This window comes from Gallus gallus, chromosome 2 (genome assembly GCF_016699485.2).
Source record: "Gallus gallus isolate bGalGal1 chromosome 2, bGalGal1.mat.broiler.GRCg7b, whole genome shotgun sequence".
Classification (NCBI taxonomy): Eukaryota; Metazoa; Chordata; class Aves; order Galliformes; family Phasianidae; genus Gallus; species Gallus gallus.
This window is the reverse complement of record NC_052533.1, coordinates 42,921,179-42,946,744: the sequence shown is the minus strand read 5'-3', so window position 1 is coordinate 42,946,744 and position 25,566 is coordinate 42,921,179. Positions and strand designations below refer to the sequence as shown.

The 25,566-nt window shown below is 44.6% G+C and overlaps 1 protein-coding gene and 1 long non-coding RNA gene across 2 annotated transcripts in view; one reads left to right on the top strand and one right to left on the bottom strand.

The window, feature by feature from the left end:
• Positions 1–2,229: 2,229 nt before the first annotated feature.
• TMEM158 (transmembrane protein 158) lies at positions 2,230–3,561 on the bottom strand. The gene has a single exon (XM_001235309.7). The coding sequence runs from the start codon at positions 3,456–3,458 to the stop codon at positions 2,553–2,555; it is 906 nt and encodes a 301-aa protein (XP_001235310.4). The 5' UTR covers positions 3,459–3,561; the 3' UTR covers positions 2,230–2,552.
• A 258-nt stretch (positions 3,562–3,819) lies between these two features.
• The window catches only part of LOC112531724, a 34,516-nt gene continuing 12,769 nt past the window's right edge, over positions 3,820–25,566 (top strand). Inside the window, exons 1-2 of the long non-coding RNA XR_006938525.1 lie at positions 3,820–4,020; positions 19,371–19,496. This is a non-coding gene — a long non-coding RNA (uncharacterized LOC112531724). The remainder of the gene's footprint in view (positions 4,021–19,370; positions 19,497–25,566) is intronic.

Genomic DNA, 25,566 nt, shown 5'->3' with positions numbered 1-25,566 from the left:
CAGACCAAACTCCCATGGATGCAGAGGAAAGCGGTGATAGAAAGGACACCATCTTTTGTTACCCCGAAGCAGTGGTGACCGAGAGGCACAGCAGCAGCCCCAGCTTAGGAAGCAGGGCTACTGACTGATGCTAGAGCACCATAGCAGTGCTCAGAGAAACACAACTTTCTGTGTAATGCACTTCTACAACAACCACTCCAGCCCACGGCTGCTGATACTCACTGCCGTGTTAACTCTGGCCCATCAGTGATCACCAGGATTCCAGAATGGCTGCAGGTGCCAAACTGTGCAACTGTCGCCAGGAGAAACTGCTGCCACCTCAGTGCCAGCCGAGGCTGGGAGACGTCAGTCTACACCTGGTGCAGGCGGTACTCTGTGCCTCCTGTTGTGCCACGCAGTCCTCACTACAAGGGGCAGAAACACATGTCCTCTCTGCGAAGGGGATGTGCACAGCCCTTCTGCAGTCTAAGGAAACAGCTTTCTTTAACCGAGAAGCGCTCTCTTCACTTTGTATCCAAGATCAGTCGTCCCTGAATGCATCCCACAATGGCAGTGCCTATTTGTGCGGTTTGTATTCAAGCTGATGTTGGCAGATGTTCAAAGACACGGTACCAATTTTAGAGTTCTTAGTAGGTGTTATCAGAACAGCAAATGAAAAGCCTTTAATAGCTGAAGCTGCCTGCTCCTGACAGCAGCATCACTCCCTTGCTTATGCTGATGCAATTCAGAAAGAAAACATCGGCACATCGCTGGTGAAACCAGGATAAGCAGGAAGAGATTATAACCTTCAGTCCTATGCACCACAGCAAAACTTCAGCAGGAGTTGTTAGCTCTGCCTAAATGAACCTCATTAACAAGAAATGCTTTCCTGGCATGGCCACACTTCCAATAGTTACTGCATATGTAGAGCGTTTATCTTTTGGGAAGGTTTTTAACACCACGTAGCCTCGCCTCTTGTTAGGAAAAGGCTTCTCTCTCACACAGGGCACTGCAGGCAAATAACTGCACTCCAGCAAGATGCAGATGTTCAAATGGAACATGCATTTTTGCTATTTTGTTCTCTATTAAAAAATATAGGAAAAAAATGCCCTTGATCTACAGAATCCTAAAAATTCAATCCTTCCAGATTCTTTATCCAGTCATTTCCACCAGACCGTGGGGAAGAAAGCATTACAAATATACCAGATTAGCCCCCGAGTGAGTTTGTATGTTTCCAACAAATTAAAGACACTGATGTTGACAAAGGAATGAGAATTCCCATTGCAAGTCTTTCTCACTTAGCTTATATATCGACTGTGGAAACTTCAGCCGGACTAATTGTGTCCAAGCCAAGGGAAACCACTTCTTGTAAGGCTGAAGAGTTCCAAGTATGCACCGAGTGACACTTCACACTATGCAACTGTCCGCCTGGGCAGGGAAGAAGAAATCTTGCAAACCTTTCCTTCTTACACACTTGCACACCAGCAGCTGTAATCTAGCTGTGAACCCCCAGTTTCTCTTCTCTCTCTACCCTACTCTCTGTGAGCAACCCTATGGAATAGGAGCTGAAAAAGAAGCACCATTATCACCTTCCCTTCAGCAAACGCACCGGGTCTGAGCTGCTGTTGTGGAATGCACTTGGTGGAAGCCATGAGATCCACTACTGTGCCGCTTGTACAATGTCTCAAAGACGTTAAAACGATCTTCCCAGGTCTGAAACCACCCAACCTCTAAGCCGTAGCGCTGGAGCCGAGCCACGCAAATCCCCTTGGAGGACCTCCAGAACAGACACGTTCTCCATCCCACCTCACCCTGACGTAGCTATACAGACCTTAACGCACTGCAAAGATAGGACAAACACCATTCAGAAAGGGCTTACAGCTCCCCTTTTCCACCACCAACCCCTGTAACAGCCTCTCACGGGGAAAGATGAGCTTTGGGGACGGGTTGGAGACAGGCTGGCTGAACCCTCACATCCATCCTGGTGGAAACAGACCCACAGAAGTCTTAGGAGGATCTTGAAGGAAACCTCTGTATTAAGAGCCAAACAACACGGAGATACAGCAATAAACACACACCATCTCAGCAGGGAAATACAGTGGAAAGGGTTCGTTCAACTTCAGCAATGACAACAGACACACCGCTTCAGTTCTAGACCCGCCAACAGGAGCCGTCCCCTGCTGTAAGGAACGACGAGACCCGCTCAGACTGTGCTCACACACACAAAGAAAAGCCGCTGACCACAACAGATTGCGGTTGAACGGGAGGGTCTTTTATTTTCCGCGTAGATTTTGGAGGGGAACGCTTTTTTTTTTTCTTTTTTTCTTTTTCTTTTTTTCTTTTTACTAAAAAGTTCGTTTAAAACGGTTATTAAAGGTACAAAACGAGCACACAGGATCTGGTCGTGGCGGCGGCGGGGCCGAGGGGCAGCGGATCCCCTCAGGCGGCCGCTCGCGCAGCGCACCTTCACACGCTTCACACGAGAACAAACGCGTCAGGAGGGGCAGCGCGCGAATTCCGGCCCGCCCGCGTCCCTCACAGCACACGACGAAGGATGGGGGTCCCCGGGATGGCTACTTGTTGGCGGCGGCGGCGGTGCCGGCGCTGCGGCGCTGCTCCATGCCGTTGGGCAGGAAGCCGGCGATGATGGGCACCGGCCAGATGAGGGCGGCCACGCTCCACACGATGATGACCAGAGTCATGAAACACGCCACCAGCGTGGACTCGATGGGCTTACGGTTCATCCGCCAGCCCGGCTCGCCCTTCAGCTCCTCCAGGCTGAAATCCAAGCAGCAGAAGTTGAGCGGCTCCCCCTGCAGCCAGTACTGGCCGGGCTCGGCCGCCGGCGGGTAGGAGAGCGAGGAGGCCGCGGGCTGATGCTGAGGCTGGGGCTGGGGCGCCGAGCCCCGCAGCCGCCCGACGCGGCGGCCCCGCACCCAGCTGCAGCCCACGCAGAGCCGCAAGTCCTGCTGGGCGCCGCCGGCCGCCAGCCCCAGGTGGTCGATGACCAGCGGCGGCCCCACGCGGTGGAAGGCGGCCGAGAAGAAGGCCCGCCCGTGGCTGTTGGTGGAGAAGAGCAGCAGGTCGCACTGGATGCCCAGCGGGCGGCTCCAGCGCACCAGCAGCGAGCTCAGCATCTGCCGCTGCACGCTGATATTGCAGTGCGGGTCCTCGGCGAGCTGAGGCTGCTGGAGCCGCGGCTGCTGTTGCTGCTGCTGCTGCTGCCCCGCGGAGGTGGGGGCAGAAGGGGACGGCTCTCGGCTGGGGGTCGCCGGCGTGCCCGGGCTGGCGGTGCCGCCGTCCTCCTTGCTCGCCGCCCCGTCGAGGTCCATCTCGAGGCCGGCCGGGGAGCGGGAGGAGTTCGCAGGAGGCGAGAAGAGCTCCTGCTCCTCCTGCCCGCCCGCGGCCGCCGAGGGGCTCCAGCCCTGGCAGGGCGGCAGGCAGGCGGCCAGCAGCGCCGGCAGGAGCAGCGGCAGCATGGCATTGACTTAGCGCCGGAGAGGAAGGCGAGGAGGAGGAGGAACGGGACGTCTCATGGCGCTGCCGGCTGCCACCTGCGAGAAGAGGCACGCCGCTCTCGCCGAGAGAGCGAGAGAAAGGGAAGGAGGGTGGGGGCAGGCGAGGGGGTGGGAGCGGGGCTGGGGCTGCCGCGGCGGCGAGGCGAGCGAGCGAGCCGGGAGCCTCGGTGACGGCAGCGGCTCCCCCTCCCCGCCTCCTCCGCCCCCGGCCCGGCCCGGCGGCTCCCGGCGGGCGGGAGGAGCCTCGCGGGCGGCGCCCACGGGCCGGGGCGGCCCTCGGCCCTCCTCGTCCGCCGCGGGCGGCCGAGGCTGCCGGCGCCCCGCCGGGCCCGGGCACGGAGCGGGGCTGCGGCGGGTGGGCGGGCGGCGCGCTGTGCCCGAGCCCGCGGGTCCCTTCGTTCCGCTTCTGCCGGCCCCGAGGGCAGCTTCGCGGGAGCTGCCCTGCCTGCTGTGTTCTTCCCTGCTCCGGAGCCGGGGGAGGGGGAAAGAGGCTGCTACGCGAACGATGGGGTGGGAGCAGCAGGTGGGAAGGAATCGCATCTAGGAATCGAATTTACACGCTTTCTTTTCCGCTTCAGAGGAAACGCGGTGTTAACCCGTGGGATACAGCGCGGTGTTCGGGCACCTCCCGCGTTGCTGCGGCGGTCCGGGCTCGGAACAGGGAAGCCGCTCGGCGGCCGCGGCGCTCCTGTCCACCGCGTCCTGCCCTGCCGGTCCCCGCCGCAGAGATTTAAGCACGGAAGCGCGTTCCAAGGTGCGCAGAGGCACCGAGTAGCTAAGCTAGCTGTGGGACTTGCGTGCGCTGTTCAGAAGGCTGCTATATAATCGAGAGGTTGCAGTCAGTGTCGGTACCCCTGCTCGTTTCGTCACTTTGTGCTGCTGTAGCGCTACTCTTGACACAGAGCCTTGGGAAGGGGCACGACGGGTCTGTCACAAACGTTGAACGCTTCATACCTCGGGCTACGATTCTTTTCTCTGCCTTTGCCGCCCCCTTTTTTTTAGACAAAAACGGAAACTAAGTAGAGGAATCAGTCCACAAAATAGGTCCCAGGTATGTATGGGACAACTGGTGTTAACGACAGAACTGAACTCCATGAGGAGCACTCACTCCTTCGAGGCTGGCGTTGGTCCCCTGTCCGAGCCACGGTGAGGCGGGGACACGTTCTTACTTGGAGGAAGAGTTGATGCAATATTTGCCTCAACTATTTCAGCTGAGCAAGAATGGTGAATGAGGCTGGCAAGTAAATTTTACATCTGCTATAATTCAACATGAATGGATGCAGTGAATCAGTTTTGTCTCCGAAGTCTCGCCTGATATGTCATGGCAAAACACAGAATTGCTTGCTTTCTGCACAAAAGAGACCCGAGCACCAGAATTGATTCATATTTGATTCCAGATCAGTCCAAAGGGTGTTGTCTACAGGATGTTTATTGTTTGTCTGGGTTCTTAGTTCGGCTTACTGCAGAGCAGCGTGCCTGATGAAGCATCCAAAGCAAGCTGTCTGATTCCAGTGGGTTTTTGCTCAGTTGTGACAGTGCAATTAATGCAATTTTCAGCTCTGTTTCAGTGTCTTTTATTCAAGAGATCTCTGATACTTTTTGTTGTCGTTTGAATATGTATGTGCATCTCTTGACGCCCTTTGTCGTATCCACAGTCCTGTGCACTTGTGTAGCTACCAGTTTTGCTGTTGTAGCTTGTCTGTGGACCCCAAAACAGTTCAAGTGAGAGTACTGGTCTGTAGCAAATAATACCAGAATTCTGCATCTACGCCTGTGTATAAATCACATCTCATTGGGATTTTGGCACAAAGGGCTGGAAATGAAACTGAACTTCATAAATAAGATTGGCTCCTGAACGCTTGCAGTGTGTGGGTGGGAAGCATTCTCAGGCAGAGCTTCAGCTCTTTCAGTCAGAACTCCCAGCACCCTACAGAATGCTGCCAGGGGTGTGTTTGAGAAGACGTTTGGGAAGGAAGAGTTGAGCTGTCTTTAAAGATAACCTGCTACAGGAATGTTAGATCCATTTAGCATCACTTGGACTACCATGGTGAAGAATTAAAACAAGACCATTTATCTGAGGTTGGAGGTGCATGGGTGCTTCAGATCTATTCCTCTTCATCAAGGAGTAATTGAGCAAGTGGGTACAAGAATGCAGCGTGTTAGGTCAGTAGTTGATAGCCGTTGTCCAGCAGGGCCCTTTGCAAATATTTAATTGCTGGGTCTATCAGATATAATTAATCTTGGCATGGATTCAGTCATTCAGTGAGGTTGCGGCACACTTGAAAACTTCTTCTAAGTAGTACACTCTGTTCTGTGGTTTTCACCCATAAATATCAAAGAACACCGTTGTTTTATGGCTGGGAAGGCAGGAGCATAAAGAAATTGGGTGGCCAAAGGTGACCCACAAGTCAGAGACAGATCACGTTGTAGATCTTGCGGGTTTGATGCTGTGCATATAACTACAGCAGTGATACGTGCCAGAGGTCACAGCAGCACTTGTCAGTGTGGTAGAGGGGGTGTGAAGTGGGCTATAATCGTGAAATCTTAGAAGGGGATAGTAAAGTAACGAGGGAGTAGGAGTGCCATGAGACAGAGCACAGAGCTGTTGGGAGGATGAAGACTAAATAGCAAAGGACAACCAGAATCTTTGAGAGTCATTTTAATGACAGTTTTGCAAAGGACTTTTATTAAAGCGTTGCTTGTGAAATGAAATCAAGACTAAGTATTTCTGCCCAAGTGACGTTAAAGCTGCATCTCATGAGGATCCCATTGCAGCTAGTAGAAAATGACCCCGAGCACATACAGATTTTAGTGGCAAATCCATAATTGCCCTCAAGTGAAAAGTGTTGTGATTGCAGGCATTCTTTCTCAGTTGGGCACACTTACCCTGATCTGCACTGAGGAGAGGGAAGAACTGTGGAACTCTTCTTGAGAAAGGGTGCTCTTTTGAGGTTGTCATTTCTGGAAGGGGAGAGAAGATGGGAAAGTAGAGAGTAAGATATGCAGGATATAAAGTTACTGAGTGTATTCTTCAGTGGGAAGACACATGCTGTCAATTACAGGGGAAAAAAAATGTTAGGAGCAAGTAGGTACAGCAGTGCATTACCAATCTGTGTGAAAGTGCCAGGTAAATAAGGAGAATTTCAGTCAGCAGCTGAAGAGGGAGGCAGAGTCAGGAGGAAGAAGTTGGTACTTGACTCCTCTCAGAAAAGAGCAGTTTATCAGTTCTGTGAAAGTAGGATCCAGTCATCCTGGAGGTTGTTCTAAGAGAGGTGCCCAACAGAGGAAAAATGTTCCTGTGATATAATGTAGAAGGCTTGGTTGGCTAACAGGTTTGTAGTGGATGTGGGGGGAGAACCTCAGATTAGTGTGAGTGAGTTAATCTTATGATAGTTATGGGTATACTCGTTGAACAGTGGTCGAGAATATGTAGCTTGCTGGTTGAGCAAGGAGCTAAGGAATGTTTCCTTACTGCTTGTTGATGAGTTACTTTTTTTGTGAGGACAGTATATTGGAATCTTCGTTTATTTCCTCCTCGCTTGGCATTCTTGTGGATTTGTCAGAAGTTATTTGCAATGAGGCCGCTGAAACTCATCATCGAAGCTGGTTGAACAAGTATCTTGTTATTGCTGCATCATGTCAGATTTAGCTGCAGAAAACAGAGGTCGTGCACTGCATGAAACAAGCCAGCGTTGTGTAGCACTCCTTACATGGCTATCAGAAGCCCAGACAGGGGGAGCAGCCAGTTGGCAAGCAGGCCGAGAACAAGGGCATAATCTCTCCAGAGGAGCCAGCACACACAGTCTCAGCAAAGCTCACTGTATGAAATGCTCATCATCTGAAACTCATGTCTATGGGCAGCAGATAAAACTTCCACACCACCCTCTCAGTTATGCAAGCACAGATGTCCCAGGAGGTGCTGTTTCTGCATACTTTTGGAATACATGCAATTTTTCATCAAAGTATGGTAAGCATTTTCAGCTCCATCTTAAGCCCTTTTTCCAGATAACCCTCGCACCCCTGCCAAAGGCTGTACCAACATAACAGAGGGAGTGCAGTGTGTCAGCACTCTGCCTGACCAGGGGTGTTCAGCCAGCATATGTGGAAATGGGCTCTAGTGGGGCTCCGTGCAGACCACACAGCTGATGGCACGTGATGAAAGAAAGCAACTACCATCAGACATCCAAATCCATGATGGATGAACCCATGGCAATTACTGCAAGGTCTAATCCAGCTGCAAATGCAATTGCTAGAAATCAGGAAAACATTGTTCAGAACATGAAGTGGTATCAGTAAGATAGTGGGGCTGCGGGATGAGGCCTCGGTAAGCTTTAAGGAGTACTTGGGAGCTCATATCCAGAGCTCTGGTAGACTGTGTTGTGCTAGCACAGACTGAAAAGACTGCTTCAAATCTAGGTGTGAAATATATGCAGAGAATGCTAAAGGGAATGTATTAATAGACTTTCATAGCTTTTTTTTTTTTTTTTCCTAGCATGCTGTATATAGGTTGAGGCTTTTATACAAAGTTAAATCAGAAAGAAGTCTGTGGGAATAGACATAAGGAGAGACATGGTCCGAAGAACCAGCTTTGCACCTCCACGGCTGAAGGTGATTTTAGCACTCGACCAGATTGGTTATAGGTAATCACAAAATGTAGGCTGGTTAGATCTAGTCTGCCTGTGGAGTTACAGATGCTGTACTTTCATTTATTTCAGTTGTACAATAGAGTATGTTGACAACAGGTTTTGACCTGAAGCAGTGTGCTATGAAGTCTAGACTCCTGTTCATACCTTGTTCCCACTTGGAGGCTGAATAAAGCCCCTGTTCACATGAGACTTTCTCACATCTGAATTTCTAAAGTTTAGGGAAGATTCAGCTGAACTATAGCTGGACTATAATTATTTTGTCTTGTAACTACCACACTTGCTTATTTTAAATTTTACTGGTGAAGCCTGACTGTAAGTACAGTTTGTACTTATAAGTACTATTTGGCCTTGTATTTATTTCACCAGTAAATCTATCTTTGTGCTGGAGTTCGGGATGAAACTGACAAATATATGATCTACTATGATCGTAAAGGTAATGAATCCAAATTAAATGGTCTATGCAGGCAGAGTATACACATTGCAGGACCTGGGACTACTTTCTGCCAGGTTGCTAAAGGCCATGGTAGGGTAGTTTTGACCTTGTGTCGAGTTTTGTGTGTTCATGAAGCACAAATCCATCCCTCCCCTCTGTTAAGGGAGATAATTCTGGTGCTTCACAGAGGGTGGTGACGCACTGGAACAGGTTGCCCAAGGAGGTTGTGGATGCCCTATTCCTGGAGGCATTGAAGGCCAGGCTGGATGTGGCTCTGGGCAGCCTGGTCTGGTGATTGGTGACCCTGTACATAGAAGGGAGGTTGAAACTCGATGATCATTGTGGTTCTTTTCAACCCAGGCCATTCTATGATTCTATGCTCTGAACATCTGAGTAATCCCTTGTTGTACTGAGCAACCCCTGGCTTGTCACAGCTATTCTTGAAGGAAAAGAGATATTAGCTGAAGTGGTAGTTAATGCAGATGCTGTGAAGGTACTAGGCATGTGAGAACATTTTGTGTGATTACATATTAAATTGTTCTGCAAAATATTTGTACATAAAATAGCACTGCTTAATGACCGTTTTATGAGGTTGTCTTTGGAAAATCTAAACATTTACTGTAAGAACACACTGAAAAATAGCTCCCCAGAAAGCATTTAGTTCTGCAAATACTTTGAGTGTTTCCCAGCCATTTCTGAATATGGCCCTAGGGCTTGTGTTTACAGTTATTTATCTCTGTACTGGAAAGGGAGAAAGGCACAGAAGCATGGTGTTGGTCTGTACTAAGGAGGTGCGGGTTTGGCACTTCTGTGGGGTTCCAGCGTTGCCTCAATTTCTCTGTGCCTTTAAAGCACGGCTATGAAATATATAATCATGCTGCCTATGAGGTTATGAGACACTTGGACAGCGAGCCTTTCGCACAGGAGAGGAAGACAAGGTGGTTCACAGGTTAATTAAGGAGTTATTTGCCATATTGTACAGAAGACACACAAATGCAAAGTGTTGTCAATGACAGACTGTATCGCAAAGAACTTTTCCAGAAAACAAGCTGATGAGGAGAGGCCAAATGAGGGGCTGTGATACAGATCTGGTGTGCAGCTCCTGAGTCGACGTGCAGCCCTGACTGTTCTCTGCCTTTCTGTTATTAGCAGATACTTACAGTTGCATCTTTACTGTTTTCACTGTTGATTTTTGTCCTCCGACATTTGGGGAAGTGTAGAATAAAGCTAGAGAAGCAACAGTGAAGTCTGCAATTGACAAAGCAAGGGTGTGTCCTCTGGAAGGGTAAGAAATACCAGGAGTGGTATGAAGTACGATCGAATTGTGAAGGGCTTTGAAAGTGAGAACAAGGAGTTTGCAGACGGAGCAGTGGAAGAGAACTGTGACAGAGAACTGTGGAAAACTCTAAATGATGTGCCCAAATAAATGAACTTGAGACAGTTCCAGGTGCTCTAGACAGAGAAGAAATTGCAATAAGGAAGACGCACAGGCTTTGGCTGGGAGCTTTGGCAAAGCAAGCTGAGAGGAATTGAAATACTTTGGAGATGCTGCATGAGACAGATCAGTGACATTTAAAGCACAACAGTATCAACATCATCAATAAAATTAGCAGTGAAAACTAAACTCCTCCTTGCCTCCCTGTTGTGCATGCACACCTTAGCTTTGAACTCCCAGAGCTGCTCTGGCTGTTGGTGTGCTCAGCTGGAGACCCTTGTGTTCTCAAGCAGCACTTGGATACCACTTGCAATGATGTGCATACTGGTCACGTGCATGCCCTTGTTTGGGATCTCTTGCCTATGAGACAATTTTCCTGTCTATCAAACTGGGAAAAGAGATTCATCTGCCTCCGTGAGTCAGCAGAAACAGATTAACTCTTTCTGGTAGAGCCAATGCCAGAGAGTAGGGCTGAATCATCCAAGCACACACAGCGAGCACGATGGCTCGAACTGGGAAGCAGTCTTGAGATGTCTAGGAGAAGGTGGTTATGTTTCCTGTTCCATGATCAATCATCGCCATGATTTGCGAACAGCAGACAGTTCGAGTTTCAGCTGGCAGGCTGAAAAAAATGTCAGCCATTCCTGGGTTAGATAGCATTCAGGTTTAAAAAAAAACGTTTCTCATTTCTAGGGAACTCTCTAGTTCACACTACTTGTTTTCCCAGTAATGGCCACAGTCAGTATGGAACAGTTGCCTAAGCTTTAATTAGGAGCTCAAAACCCAAGGATAGCATTCAGGCATTTCTGTTATACCTCTGCTAAACTCCGTGGAAATCAAGGGAGTCAGAGATTTAATTTCAAACTTCCAATGCAATTTTGTCCTAATGCAGCAAAGCCAGGATGTGAACAAGGCCACTGATTGCTTTCAGCAGGATCTTTGCACCCTTAAATGCTATTATGTGTGATATCGAGGACCAAGTCCTTAATGGAGGGGCTATACAAGTAAGAACAAATGCAGATTTGAGCCCTTAAACTTGATATATGGAACAAGCAGCAAACGGGGGCTTTTCAGAAGGAAAATTTTCTATTTTCATGCTAATATTCTCAATATTCTGAAGCAGGAGATATCTAGAAAACACGCACTGTACGAACAGCTTGCTCTCTAACAGATTGATTTTCAGTCAGCATTACCTACTCATTCTGTGAAGTAATAATCACGGAGCAAGTAGAGATTATAGCCCTTGAAGTTGTCTGCCTGGCTCTTCAGTGAAATAACCGAGTTCATAAGGTGTGACTGGATTTTTTTACTATACGTAGAATCATAGAATGGCCTGGGTTGAAAAAGATCTCAAAGATCATCGAGTTCCAGCCCCCGTGCCATGGACAGGGTCACCAACCACCAGACCAGGCTGCCCAGAGCCACATCCAGCCTGGCCTTGAATGCCTCCAGGGATGGGGCATCCACAACCTCCTTGGGCAACCTGTTCCAGTGCTTCACCACCCTCTATGTGAATAACTTCCTCCTAATATCCAACCTAAACTTCCCCTGTCTCAGTTTAAAACCATTCCCCCTTGTCCTATCATTGTCTGCCCTTTTAAACAGCCATTCCCCCTCCTGTTTATATGCTCCCTTCAAATATTGGAAGGCCACAATGAGGACAATGAGGTCTTTGTGGAGCCTTCTCTTTTCCAAGCTAAACAAGCCCAGTTCCCTCAACCTTTCCTCATAGGAGAGGTGCTCCAGCCCTCTGATCATCTTAGTGGTCCTTGTCTGGACACATTCCAAGAGCTCCATGTCCTTCTTGTGCTGGGGACCCCAAGACTGGACACAGCCCTAAGATGCATATCTTAATTTAGGCAGTGGGATCTCTTGATCATGCTCTCATGTCAATTGCTGCTGTTACTCATAAATGTAAATTCATCACCCACATAGTTGCATTTCTCCTTGGCCCTTTTTTCTACATCACTGTGGAGCGCACGGAGATGTCAGTTGCCTTTTTATCTTCTCAGAAAGCCTGGCACGTGGTCGTCTGTCAAAACCATATGCAGGCTTCTTGAGTTCCAGCTATGAATGAAGTCATTGTGTCTCTTCACTCCTATACCCATATGCTATGGATATCCAGAGTTATCCTGTTGCAGTTGATAAACCTGCAATAGGAAGGCCATGGTCCCCTGGTTTCCAGGCTCTGGTGTATACTTCCCAAATCCTAGAGAAAGACTTGGTTATGAGAAGGTGACATAGGTATGGTTGTGCCTTTGGTCACATCTTATCCATTGTGGTTAGATAAAACCATAGAGGTAAAAATAGGATTTTAAAATAATCCCCTGTGTTCTTTTGACAAGTCAGGAAAATGTAATTAGTCTCTATGGGATTTCCACGTTCAGTGACACTCAGGGAAGCTGACACCAGTGGACCGCTAGAATAAAGAGGGCAACCTAATGGAGAGATTGTAATATTTTAAGTAGCCTAATGCCATGCAAGAATGTAATTTCTATTGTGTTGTATTGTCTGTGTATGTGAATACTGAATTCGTTCTCATTACTGCCATAAAATACTCAGTGGCTAAATTTTCCTTCTCCTGCCAGATCAATAACATCTGCAAATAGCAGATTAGATCAGAATCTGCTTTCCCAGATTTACCAAATATATATATGTACAACGCCAGAGGAAAAAGGAGCATACTTCTCTCTGCACAGGGAAGCAGCTTGCTTAGAAATCTGCAAGATTACCTGAACATTCTGTTTTAGAAATTCCAAATTTAGAAATTCTTCAATTTCCTTCCCTTTAGCTTTTTTTTCCCATGCTTTTGCTGCTTGAATTTGATCTGTACCTCTTGACTCTGGTATCTGCTGATACATGATGTCCTGCCCATCCATTGATCACGGCTTGTTGTGTGGTTCCTTTGAATAAATGGCAGATCCTTGCTTAATGTACAGTGCCATATAACATACAAAATATAATCATATAACTTTTCAAGAAAACATCATTAATCTTGGACTTTCATTTCAGTTTTCTGTCTCGGTCTGTAACGGGTTTTGTTTTTTCACTGTCCAATCTTTGTGCAATGGATTGCAATGTGCAATGTCCAATCCTTGCTCAGAAGGCCAGACTTTGATTCTCATACTTAGAGGTCACAGACTGTTCCTCAGACAGGATGTTTTTTTTACCTGCACTATCTGAACAGGTATTGCCAGTCCTCCTTTTCTATGATTTGTTCCAAAACAGTGTAACTGGGGCTTCAGCTTACATGTTTCTCAGCTTGTAAATTGACCAGTATGATTTATTTTCACTTTCTGCCAGCAACTCTACTTACATGGAAATGCTGCAGAGCTGGTTCCAGGAGGCAAGGAGCACAGTTTCAGCTTAGGGACTTTTTCATCTCACTTCTTTTCTCCCTGCTTCTCACATACAGAGAGATTTGGTGTGTTGGTATGTTGACAACACTAATAAGGAAGCTGCAGAACTGTTGAGTGAAGGTAGTTGCTCGTTAAACTGGTAATTGTATAAGAGAAGATGCTGAGCTCAGAGTCACGTGTAAACCAAAAATTGAAATAAATAAAGATGTTTGTGTCTTCAGAGAAAACTACTTTATAGTGACAAAATTAGGGAGAAGTGAGGAGCGTTATAAGTCTTAGTCAGTCTGCCAAAATTGTTGAGTTTTGTGTGGTTGGAGGAGGTGGGAATTAGGCTCTCCAGCTGTTCTCCCTGTTGTCACGTACACCAATAGCTGGTTTTCTCTAGAGAGTTTGCAAATGCTGATGTTATTTTTGTTCCATAATTTTATACCCTTGAGTTCACCCATAAGGAACGAAAATGAGTTTGATAAACAGGACTTATTAAGGCTCTGCTGATCAACGAAGATGAACGTGGTTAATAATTTAGCATTATTTTATTATTCAAAATAGTGTCTTTAGTATCAAACATTTATATGATACGTTATAGAGAGTTTCCCAATGGTAAAAAACAAATGATATAATTTAAGCAAAATTACTCATGTAACTCTTATCTGAGGTTTAACTGACACAAGGCCCTGTGACAGTCCTTTGTACTGAAAAGAAATTTGACATGAGAGCAGAACTGGGATTTCTTGTACGACTGCTAACAACAAAGAGCAGCTTGAGGTATGCTTGCAAATGGAATCTTCAAAGGCAGCGTCCAAAAATAGTTTCAAGGCAGTGGAGCTTCCTTTGTGAAAATTCTTATTTACTGTAATCAGAACTGGTTTGGACTGAGGCCTCTTCTACAGACAGTTCTGACATTAACTAAATGAATATGCAGTCATTCTGAAGTAGAACTGAAAAGTAAAATTCTTGGGGGTATTAAAATTCTGAAGATGTTTGTTTCCAAGCTATCACGGCATAGATTTTAAAGAGTTAGCTTACTATTAGTACGTCAGTAACAAAAGCTACGTTCTGCCAACTGTATTATCTTGATTAATTTTGCTAAGGCTTTCCATCAAATGAATGTTTCAGATGTCACATATCTGCAATATTCTGTTACATATTGTCTGGTATTATTTAATAGATAAATTACAGAATAAATAAATAAAATACAGAAGATAATGCACACAGAAGCCAATATCAAGCAGTAACATCAAAAATATTTTATTGAACTAAGCATTTCAACAAGATCACAAAAAAAAAAAGAAACCGTGAAAGAGTGAGAGGGTTATGTCATTGAAATCAAAACTGGTAAGTGACAAGTTGTGACAGAGTGGTTTGATCTTGGCCAAGATATGTTTTGTGCCAACTTTATAGACCTCAAGCTCACTTAAATACCTAACACCACACTGATTGTTAGTGCTGCATGAAAAATCTTTTATAGAGGTTTCACTCTTGGCCACTCTGTTATGGTCAGATTATTCTAGCCCTTTTAATGTACTGTTTCCAGTGTGCTAAGACTACAAAGACATATGAATATGAATGCTAACCAGAGGTCAGATTTTCTTCTGAATGCGGTGTTCCCATCAACATAATCCTGTTGATTTTGACGGAGTTGCTTCTCATTAAGATGTGGAACTGGGGAGTCTTGAGACTACACATTTGATTGCAATATGGCCATTGCACTAACGGTGTTCTCCATTATTTCACTAGTAATTTTTGGGTCATTTTATTTCAGCTATTAGAATTTGTTTTTGAAGTCCAATCAATTGAAAAAGTATTTGTTTCACAGCAAGTTAATTGCTCCTGAGTCCTATATGAGTTATCAGCATTGAATGAGTAGCTACAGTAATTGAGCACTGAAGATCGCTGTCAAAAAGGTGCACCTGCAGCATTACTGCATCTGGATCCATTCAGCTCAGCGCAGAGAAGTTATGAAAGGCGTTAGAAAAGCTTATGGTTGGTAACTCTGGCTGTGATCTCATCTATAGGTAGACTACTAAACTGTTCTAAGAGTTGACAGGCTATACTTGAGGCAGGATGACCCCACATAGAATCATGTAATCAACAAGGTTGGAAAAGGCCTCTAAGATCATGGAGGGAGGTATTCTTCAAATAGATATTGGATCTATCCAAGTATACCTGTAAGTCCAAATGACTTTTTAATAAATTGTTTGTTATCTGCCAATTCAGCAAGTCTAAGGAGGCTAACTTCTATGCATGAGCACTTAATGCTGCCATCCCCTTCTTTCTGTAAATGCCTGTCAGCTCTGTTCTTTCCTCTTAACTGACCCTGGAAGCATCGTTCAAGGAACGTTTAGATGTTGTGTTGAGGGCCACAGTTTAGTGAGACTTATTGGTGATAGGTGGACAGTTGGACTGGATGATCTTGTAGGTCTTTTCCAACTTTAGTGATTCTATGATTCTATGATCATCCAGTCTAACTGTGTAGGATCACAGAACCACCAAGGTTGGAAAAGACCTCCGAGATCATCTGGCCCAACCATCCACCCACCATCAGTATTTCCCCACTAAATCGTGTCCCTTACTACCACATCTAAACACTTCTTGAACACTTCCAGGGACAGTGATTCAACCACCTCCCTGAGCAGCCCATTCCAGATCAGCACATTGACACAGAATAATTTGATAAGGCTTATATTTTCCCTTAGTAATTGTGAGATAGCCTAGGTTATAAGGCTTCGAGCAGAAATGTTTATTGGCAGGTTGCCTTACCTCAAAACCTTTTGAATATATGTGAAGAATAGCGCTTCCCAGTGTTGTAGCAGAAAGAAAACAGGTAGCCCTTTGCTCTGCTCTCCTGAAAGGTTAGTTAGGCAACTGCTGCTGCTTCTAATCTTCTTCTCCACTCAGCACTGAAGAGTCTCCAACCCCGAGTCAGGAACTGTAAGCCTACTCTCCTAACCTACTCTCTGAGTAGGTCCCTCTTGTATTCCTAACCCCATAATCAAAAATCTCACACATCGTCCTATGGCATCCAAAGGAGTTGCTTTCACCCAAAACACCACTGTATGGAAGGTATACATACATTTTGAGTATATATATGTATATATAAACAGAACATAAATGTATATCATGTTTACAGTCTGGACTGGTTACAAGGCACTGTCAGGAACATGACATAAAGCTAGATGGTTCAGACCATCACAGATATTCTTATGTTCAGCGCAGCATGAAGGTTCTAGTTCATGGGTGGTGAAAATGCATTGCTAATAGTGGTGACTATGTTGAAGAATAGTGTTTTGTAGTTGGGAATTTGCTCTACCAGTGTTCTTGTGCTCTTTGTACCTGCTGTAGTTTCCATGGAAATAAAAAGGAGGCATTACTTTCAGAGTGACCTACATATTTGAGTGAAATTTCCTGTACTTCAGTTTGTACTTCTTGTCCTTTCCCTGGATACCGCTGAGATACAACTTACTAGATACTGCTACAGCACCTAGGAGCATGGGAACTAATCTTGGTGGCATCTGTGGGTGCCCCTGTAGTCTAAATAAATCTAGAGTAATAACAGTTAATAGTCATGCAGGATTTATCTCCATAGCATTCCCAGAGGTTTCCAGTACTTTAGTTAAATTGAACAAATTATTTCTTCAGCACCCTAGATGTTGGTCAAAATGTGGTCTACAACTGATGGGGTGGTAACTGGGAACATCACAGCAGAGGAATGGCAGGACCTCCTTGGTTCCTGGAGTTCATTCTGTACCGTTCAGGGGGGGGTTGGCAGTGAGAGAAGGACAAAACGAGACTCAGGCACTGGAGTAACAACACCTATGTGGAGCAGTACACCTCCTGCCAGATAGTAGCTGTATACTTCGGGAGCTGTGGTGTTCTGCTGGACTGGGTTGGCTCACTAATCTTCTGTCCTTATCTTTTGCCTGAAGTTTGCCATAAAGATGAAACTGAGCTTTATCTGTCAGGGAAGAATGAAATGATCCCTAAGGTTAAGCAAAGTGCTTACAGACCCTTTGGGAAGAAAAGTGCTACGTAAATAGAAGCTGATTCCTACAGGTTATTAATAGATGTATCTCAAAAGTAATGTGCAAACTACAAAGGAAAGATCATTCTGAATTAAATTACCATAATTTTTTTCATTGCTGTCTCTTTTCAGGAGACCTGGATAATTCTGCTAACAATGACAGGTTGAATAAAAGACAGGATTTGTGTGGGGCAGAGGTGGGAGCAGAGCAGACTAATTATATCTTTTTTAACCTTTGCGTGCATCTGGGACTGGGCAGGATAAGAAATGCATTACGTATCTAGCAACTGAGCTGTTATCCCAGTGGAGGCTGCAGTGGTGCCCAGGTCATTCAGAAACATGATTGAAGCTGTCCTATTTCTTCTGGACCTAAATACTTAACAAAACATTAAGTAAAATGGGTATTTTCTGCATACTTAATATAAGGCTCATGTAGTTATCCCACGGGCAAACCGAAACAGATTCATCTTATTTGCTTTTACCTCAGCAATGCAGAAGGTGAAAGGCAAGCACTGCAGTGGTACAGCAGAACTGGAAGTAATATCTTTTTTCAGCGTACGGTTTGAAACATCCTGGGTTTAAAAGGTTAAAAAAGATGACACTACTATTACAGTCACTCAGGTGTGTCATTTGAACATTTTATCATGCAAGATTTATTTCATTTCTAATATATGTTGTGACATGAAGTTCTGTTCAAAGGTTGTGACCCGTTGGGAAGGTGCAAAGGGGCCTTCAATACCCGTATCTCCCAGCAAGGTAGCGGGTGTCTGACTGGGAAGTGAAGAGCCTCTTTGTAAGCAGCCATTATGGACACATGGAAACATTTGTTCGCATGAAATAAGAAGTATTTTCTCTCTGATCATAACTTTCTTCCCACAAATTCAAGCTTCAGTTCAAGCTATGTGATCTATTATTGATAGCCTATGGCTCTACCTCTGCAATGGGTTTATGACAAAGATTGAATTCATATCTCAAGAAAAAGACTTGACCCGTCAGTGTTGATTTTTTTCCAAACCATATTCCTATAACTTTGCAGCACCATCTGTGCCCCACGACAAATTAAAGTTCTCTATAACATGCAGAGGGCTTGTCATGAGCAGAGCTTTTTGTGTTACCTCCTAACAGTTCAGTTAGCCCCTTTCCCAGCTGAGCTTCTGGGAGCTGAACTCTGGAGGGTGAATGAGGTAACATAAGAATCTGAACCCAGATTTTGCCCAGCTTGTATTAGTTTCCTGTGTCTAATTTGCCCAGTACAGTATTTATTAAGTGAGCAATCCTAGACATGGAAAGGCTTTACAACTTCTGCAGCCTGAGCTCATTTACCTAATTCAAGAATTTTGGCATCTTCTTAATGTTATTATTTGTTGTCATGAGGAAATAGCTTGAATCATGTCAGAGTTTTGAAAGAGGTCACAGAATGTGCTGTATTTGTTTGTTACTGACTTACAGAAGAGGAGAGAATAATATTTCACTGGAATAGTTTTGCCTGATGGAGTATAACAGACTCTGTTAGCTTCGATTTCCTTGTGGTTAACCTGATACCTCGCAGATGAGTAGCCACAATTTTGTTAAGTAGTGCAAAAAAAAACCCCACAGAAAGTGAAGTGGAAATACTGTGTTGAGTATTTAGCAAGATAAATTATGTTCCTGGAAGGACACATTTTACTGAATTGAAATTTCCCCCACCTGTAATCTTTTTAATCTTTGGATCCTTCTGTATTTGCAGCAAAGAACTTGCAATTTTGTAATTATTTAAACGCTGAGTGTTGGATAATCTGCTGCCACCTGAGTGACTCCTTACTAAGCTGCTAATAATGGCCAAACTAAGCAGCAGTCAGTGCCAGTGTCTGTAAGAAGGCCAAGTCAGTTTTTCGAAGACATCCCAATATAGCAGATCAGTTTATAAACTGAATATAGTGTATAACATTAATGCTTGTGCTAGGAATTAACCAGTCTTAATGCCATTATTTCTTCTCTAGAGGTATGTGTCATCCACCTGCTGACATGGTCTGCAAAAGAAAACTTGTTCCGGAGACCTCATCACCACTGAGAGAGACAAGCATCCATGCTGGCACCCATATCTCCTGGATTTGGTCGTAAGTCATGTATGTGTGTTCTCATAGCATGTTTAGTATGGTGAACTGAATGTGAATGAAACTCCTGAGCTTGTGAAAGTCCAGCTGTTTAAACACCTGTAGCTTACCTGTCACGCCAAACATTTCAATACAGTCCAATACTGCACTCGCTTATGACGCTTTATGAGAAGAGATGTGAACTCAACCTTTTATGTAAGTCCTATTTTTTAAATCTTTACTGGACTGGCTTATCCAGATCACTTGAGAAGCCACTTTGGTACCTTCTGCGATAGCAGTGTTTTGCTGGATGTGGAATCAGTGAGCCTCAGGAGGTGAGAGGGTGGGAGAGCTTGTGAATGCAGCCACCTCATGAAGCCATGGGATTCACACGTACGTCCTGCACATCTGTGTCACTAATACACATAAAGAAAAAAAAGAAAAATGCACTAAGCATTGTTATCACAAACCTAATCACTACTGCCCACAGGTACCAAACTTTATAAGATAGATAAACAGATAGAAGCAATATAGGAATCGGTGCCACATCCGAAATGACCTGACAGGTTACCAGTGTTACCAGGTTACTGTGTGCCAGCAGGGAGGAGTTGTGACTGTTGGCCTTAGCTATAGAGAAACAGATGATAGCAGCAAAGCAGATTTAGGACAGAAATCACCGAAAATTTTTAGGGAGACTAAGAAATCTGAAATGCATTTGACATCCTGGAAAGACAAAATACATGGCTGTAGTTGCCTTGTATTTAATTTCTTCAGAGGTCTTTTGGGTGACTTTGCTGCTTGATTCCATTGAGCTGGCTCTCAAGGTGAGCAGAATTGTGCTACCAGTTCTCCATTCCCAGACAGATGCTTGTACTACGCAGAAATATCACTTTTGTAACTGAAGAAAATTAGCCCCCACAAAAAAATAATAATTATTAATAATAATAATAACACTATATAGATAGATAGATAGATATACATATATTGCACATGGTTTGAATGGGGAGTTACGCTGAAAATAAATCACTAGGTGCTCCTTGCAACACAATCTCCCAAACTGGCTGGTTAATCCCAGAGCCTGGTGTTGCTTTCTTTGCAGGAGCCAGCCTGTCTCAAAAAGACACTTGAGACTGTACAGTGCCTTCACTGCAGCTGCAAACTGCTGCAGAGCAGGAGCAGGTTGTGTAGGTAGAGCGACTTGGTGATGTAAGGGCTGTTTGTGGATCAGCACAGCTTCCTGCCAGTACCAGGGATACCACCGTGGCTGGCATACAGTAATTGAAACCACTGTTTTTTTCAGCAGTGTTTATTTTCTGAATGGGAAGTGCAATCCTGAATTTCTCCTTGAGATAAATAAATAAGCATAATTCCAGTTTACAGTTCCAAATAAAGTCTGAGAAAACAATGTATAAACTACACGTGCACAGCTCTCCCTTGAAAAGAATGGCTTTTCTCTTTGGGGCACCAATAGAGCCTTCACACTTCAGCCATCTTCGCAAGCAGCATTTTTAATTAAAGTCATAACTTGTCCCAGGGAAGAATCCAGAAAATGTCTGAACCTTTTCTTTCTTTCATCAGTCCTCTGCCCCAGGAAAGAAGATAGTGAACTTCCAAAAAAAAAAAAAAAAGTGGTCATTGTGAGATACTTTCCTTCGTTACATTTGGGAGCCTGCGTTAGTGCAGACAGGGGTTTTCTTCTAGAAACAATATTTTCAGCTGATAAGGAAGGCAAGCTTGCTTTCTACAACTATTGAGTTCTTAGGCAGAAGTAAAGACATCAGGAGCAGTGTAGCATTTAGTCAATATTTGCTGAGCGTTTCTAAAAATGGGTGGGAAATGCGAAGGTGCAGCTGTGGTACACGGTCAGCAAGATGTGTGCTCCCTCCTTTCTGCAAGAGGAGCTCCTTGTCAAAGTAGCCATGACTTGCAGCATGCATGGGCTCACTGTGAGCAGCCAAAGAGACTGCTCTTCCAGACACCTCACAGGAGACATGGGAAGCATAAACACCTGTGTTTGTGCAGGATTTTTTCTCCTTGCTTGGCTACATCCCCACTATTCAGGAGTAATTACAACCCCCACACAGCCCATTATAGTGCAGAATTTTAAATCCAATCAAATTGTTCCCCCTGTCAAATTATTTCTCGCTCCTAAACTTCCTAATCAACTCTCACAATCTAAATTAGTTCCTATTGCCTCATTTTCTTTGATTGCTTTGCTGCTGCAGAGGGGTCAGATGAAAAAAATCTGTGGAAAGAGCAGGGGAGCTGAAGAGCCTCCTTGTTGTATCTTTGCCCATCAAGAAACGCCATCATTCATGGCCTGAGACTTGAAGACTTTCAGCAGGCCCTAGCTGCAGCTAAGGCTGTTTCCTTCTTTTAAGAGAAAGGAATCATAAAAAGAACAGAAAAGCTGAGGGGGCTGAGGAGATGAGAAGTAAACCAGCTCACACTGTTGCCAGTTACTATATATATTTGGACTAGGTCTTCTCCTCTTGTCCCAGCATAAATCAGACATGGCACCGGTAGGCATTCTTGTGTCACACTGTGAGCACGAGAGGAGGAAGATAATAGTGTATAATTCTCTCCCTGCTGAAAATAAAAGACCTGCTAGGTAATTTCCAAGGATTGTTTAAATACTTGTGGTCTCCTGCTGTATGCCTGATATTCTGCAGCTCAGCTTTCTGTTTGCTGAGCCACTTGTCGCAGCTCAGACCTGCCCTGCCCTTGCCATGGGTTAGCGTGGAGCATTAGGAAGATCCACAGGGCACAGTGCTCCCACCTTGCAGGGCAGTGGGTCAGGAGTGGCTTCACGAAAGCAAAACAAGGCCAAAAATGCGCTCTGATGGAGATGAAGGCTCATGGTTGGAAGAGCTCGTCTTGTTCCCACAGGCAGGAGAGGAGCAGTTATTTTCCTGACGATGACTCAGAACTTCTGCTGAAGTTAGGGGACTTCCATGGCAGAAAGAGGGTTAAAATAAAACATTGCCCATGTACATGAACTTAGAAGAAAACACTAAATTCTGCTTTAGGAGCTTCATAAAATTTCAGCTCTCCTATAGCTTACCTTTTTTGTATGACCACCAGTTATTGTGTTTTTGTTGTTTTGTTGTTATTGTTTTTTAATTTCACATGAAATTCAAGGCTATTAAACCCCCAATTTAGTATGGCAGATGAACATGTTTACAACATTACTTGCTGGCAAAGGGCTTTGAGTTACCTACCTACTTAAGCTGTCGTGCTGATTTGCCCTGAATGGCTTTTGTTTGAATTTTGACTTGATGTTTGAGGTCTTTCTTTCCTCCTGGAGAAATAAGTGTATTGAGTCACTGGGGGCACTACGATATTGGATTGTTAAGGGTCCACACAGAGACATCAGGTCATAGGTGATTGCAGAGAGAGCAGGGCTGGTCTCTTCTCACTGGTGACAGGTGACAGGACGAGGGGAAATGGCCTCAAGCTGTGCCAGGGGAGGTTTAGGTTGGATATCAGGAATAGTTTTTTACAGAAAGGGTTGTTAAGCACTGGAATAGTCTCCCCAAGGAGGTGGTTGAGTCACCATCCCTGGATGTGTCTAAAAACCATTTGGATGTGGTGCTCAGGGACATGATCGAGCGGAGGGTTGTTAAAGTGAGGGTAGTATGGTTAGGCTGTGTTTGGACTTGATGATCTTTAAGGTCTTTTCCAACCTAAGCAATTCTGTGAGTCTATGATTCTATGTGTCTTGGACCATTAAATGACAAGAGTCACAGCATTCAGCTGGAGCATGTATATTTTAGCAAGGCTTCTAGGGGTGTGAAGCTCAACCACTCATTAATGTTTTTCTTTAGACCCTGTGCAGACTTTGGGATAGTTAATTTTCTTCACAGAGGCTCATATAATGCTGAGTTTTGGATTTTTGATGAAAATAGTGTTGATAATACACCAATATTTCAGTTGTTGCTGAGCAGTGCTTGCACAGAGCTGCTTTTTGGCTTCTCATGCTGCCCTGCCTGCAGCGGGCTCAGGTTGCTCAAGGAGTTGCAGGGGAGAAGAACCAGGATAGCTAACCCAAAATGGCCAAGGGGATATCCCATACAATATAGTGTTCTGCTGAACAATACAGCTGAGAAGCAGGGGGACATTTGGAGTGATGACATTTGTCTTTCCAAGAAGTGCTTGATAGACCCTGCTTTCCTGGAAGTGGCTGAACATCTACCTGCCGATGGGAAGCAGTGAATGAATGTCTTGTTTTGTTTTGTTTGCATGTTCTCCTTCAGCTTTATCTAGTAAACTTCCTTTATCTCAACTCATGAGTTCTTGCACTTCTACCTGTCTTATTGTCTCCCCCATCTCACCCAGGGGGAGTGAACAAGCAGCTGCATAGTGCTGAGCTGCTGCTGGGTTAAAGCACTACGGATGCACTCCTAAACTTTAGTCCCTTTCTTCAGGGCAGGAAACAGCATCTATAATAAGCACAAATTCAGATCTGCCATTGGGCATACCTTCTTGTGTGCCGTCAGAACTACAAACAAAGAAATAATCTACTTCAAAACATGCCTATATTTGTGCATTTTTTGATGGGCACACTGGAGTTTTCCTACGTTGTGATTCTCTTGTTGTGTATTTATACTGCTCTATGGAATTTCCATTAATACCACCAATCATTCAACCTTGAGCAGTTACAGTAACTGCACAGGACACAGCAAGGAAATCTTTCTATTTATAGTGTAGTAAGTTGGAAACTTATGTGGTAACATGTTATAGAACAATAGATTTAAAACAGTGCAAACAACAAAACTGAGAAATCCAGTCTAAAATTACATTGATTCTGGTTAAAGGGAAAATATGAAAGGACAGGGAAATCAATCAAACAAACAAACAAAAAACCCCAAACACCAATAGTTACACAACATGCTTTTTCTGTGAGGGGAATCATGTTAAGGTATCGCCCTTCTGATTCAGAGCCAGGGCTGAGTGCAAGTTCTCACTCTCTGCTCACAAATAGATCAGCAGGTTGACACAATAGATCACTTAAAGTACTCCAAGTTTGACTTGGAGAAGTTTTCCAAAAAAAACGTCAGTACTGTTGGGTGGTCAAGCTGCTACTAACTGTACATGGAGCCTGCAGTCATCTTCTGTGTCAAGGAGGCCAAATATCTACCTGCGGCTTTGGGCAGATGTTCTCCCTGTCTCCGGCCATGCCACCCAAGGACAACACTGGTTGTCATGGCTTTCCTGGGCCTCTCAGTCACCTGCTACCTGGAGGTGTCTGTCTGCCCTCAGCTCTGTTCTGTCATATTGCATGTTCATGGCAATACTCAGGACTTGCATGACTCAGAAATGTTTGCCAGTATTTAAGGGGATTTGCTAACCACTGAATCTCTCTCTTTTACAATTTCCTGATCGTTTTCTCAAGTTCAGATACTGCTTTTTACGTTGATTCTTGCAATAAGGCATCTCTCTTTATGCTGTGACTTCTTCTGTGGTATATATATAAGCAAATATTTAGCGTACATGTCACAAATTATTTTGGTTTTATTCAATGATTAAATTGTCGAATTGGATGGATATGGCAATATCTCATTTTGCCATCAGATTATGGTCTGCTTTTATTTTCACTCTCCATTGTAATAGTATTTGGTATATTTCTGGCAGTATGCTGAAACCTACATTGGTGTTACTAAATTTATAACATACACTTGATATATTCTGGCCCATTAAGCAAAGAAATATCTTTGCATCCTCTTCCATAGAAAAATTATAGCACAATTTGAGTATCTTTATTTGAAACATTCTTCAACACTAGCCCACATAGGACATTCAGTTCCACTGATCACACACCCATGTAGAATCTGGGTAGCTGTGCTGTGTACCCATCTTGTGCTTAATTTTGAACATTAACAAAAGAAAAGTATGAATCTTTTCCTGCACTTACTATCCTTATCTTTGGCTTGCAAAAGGAGAGACAACCAAGAAGTGCCAAAAGCAGGAATGTTTGCTGGATGCCAGATGTATTCCTGCCAAGAACACAGATATATAAAAAGCAGACAGCTGAATAGTTATGGACATCTTCACTTGTATAATAAGTAAATCATAGAATCTTAGAATCAGAGAATCACCAAGG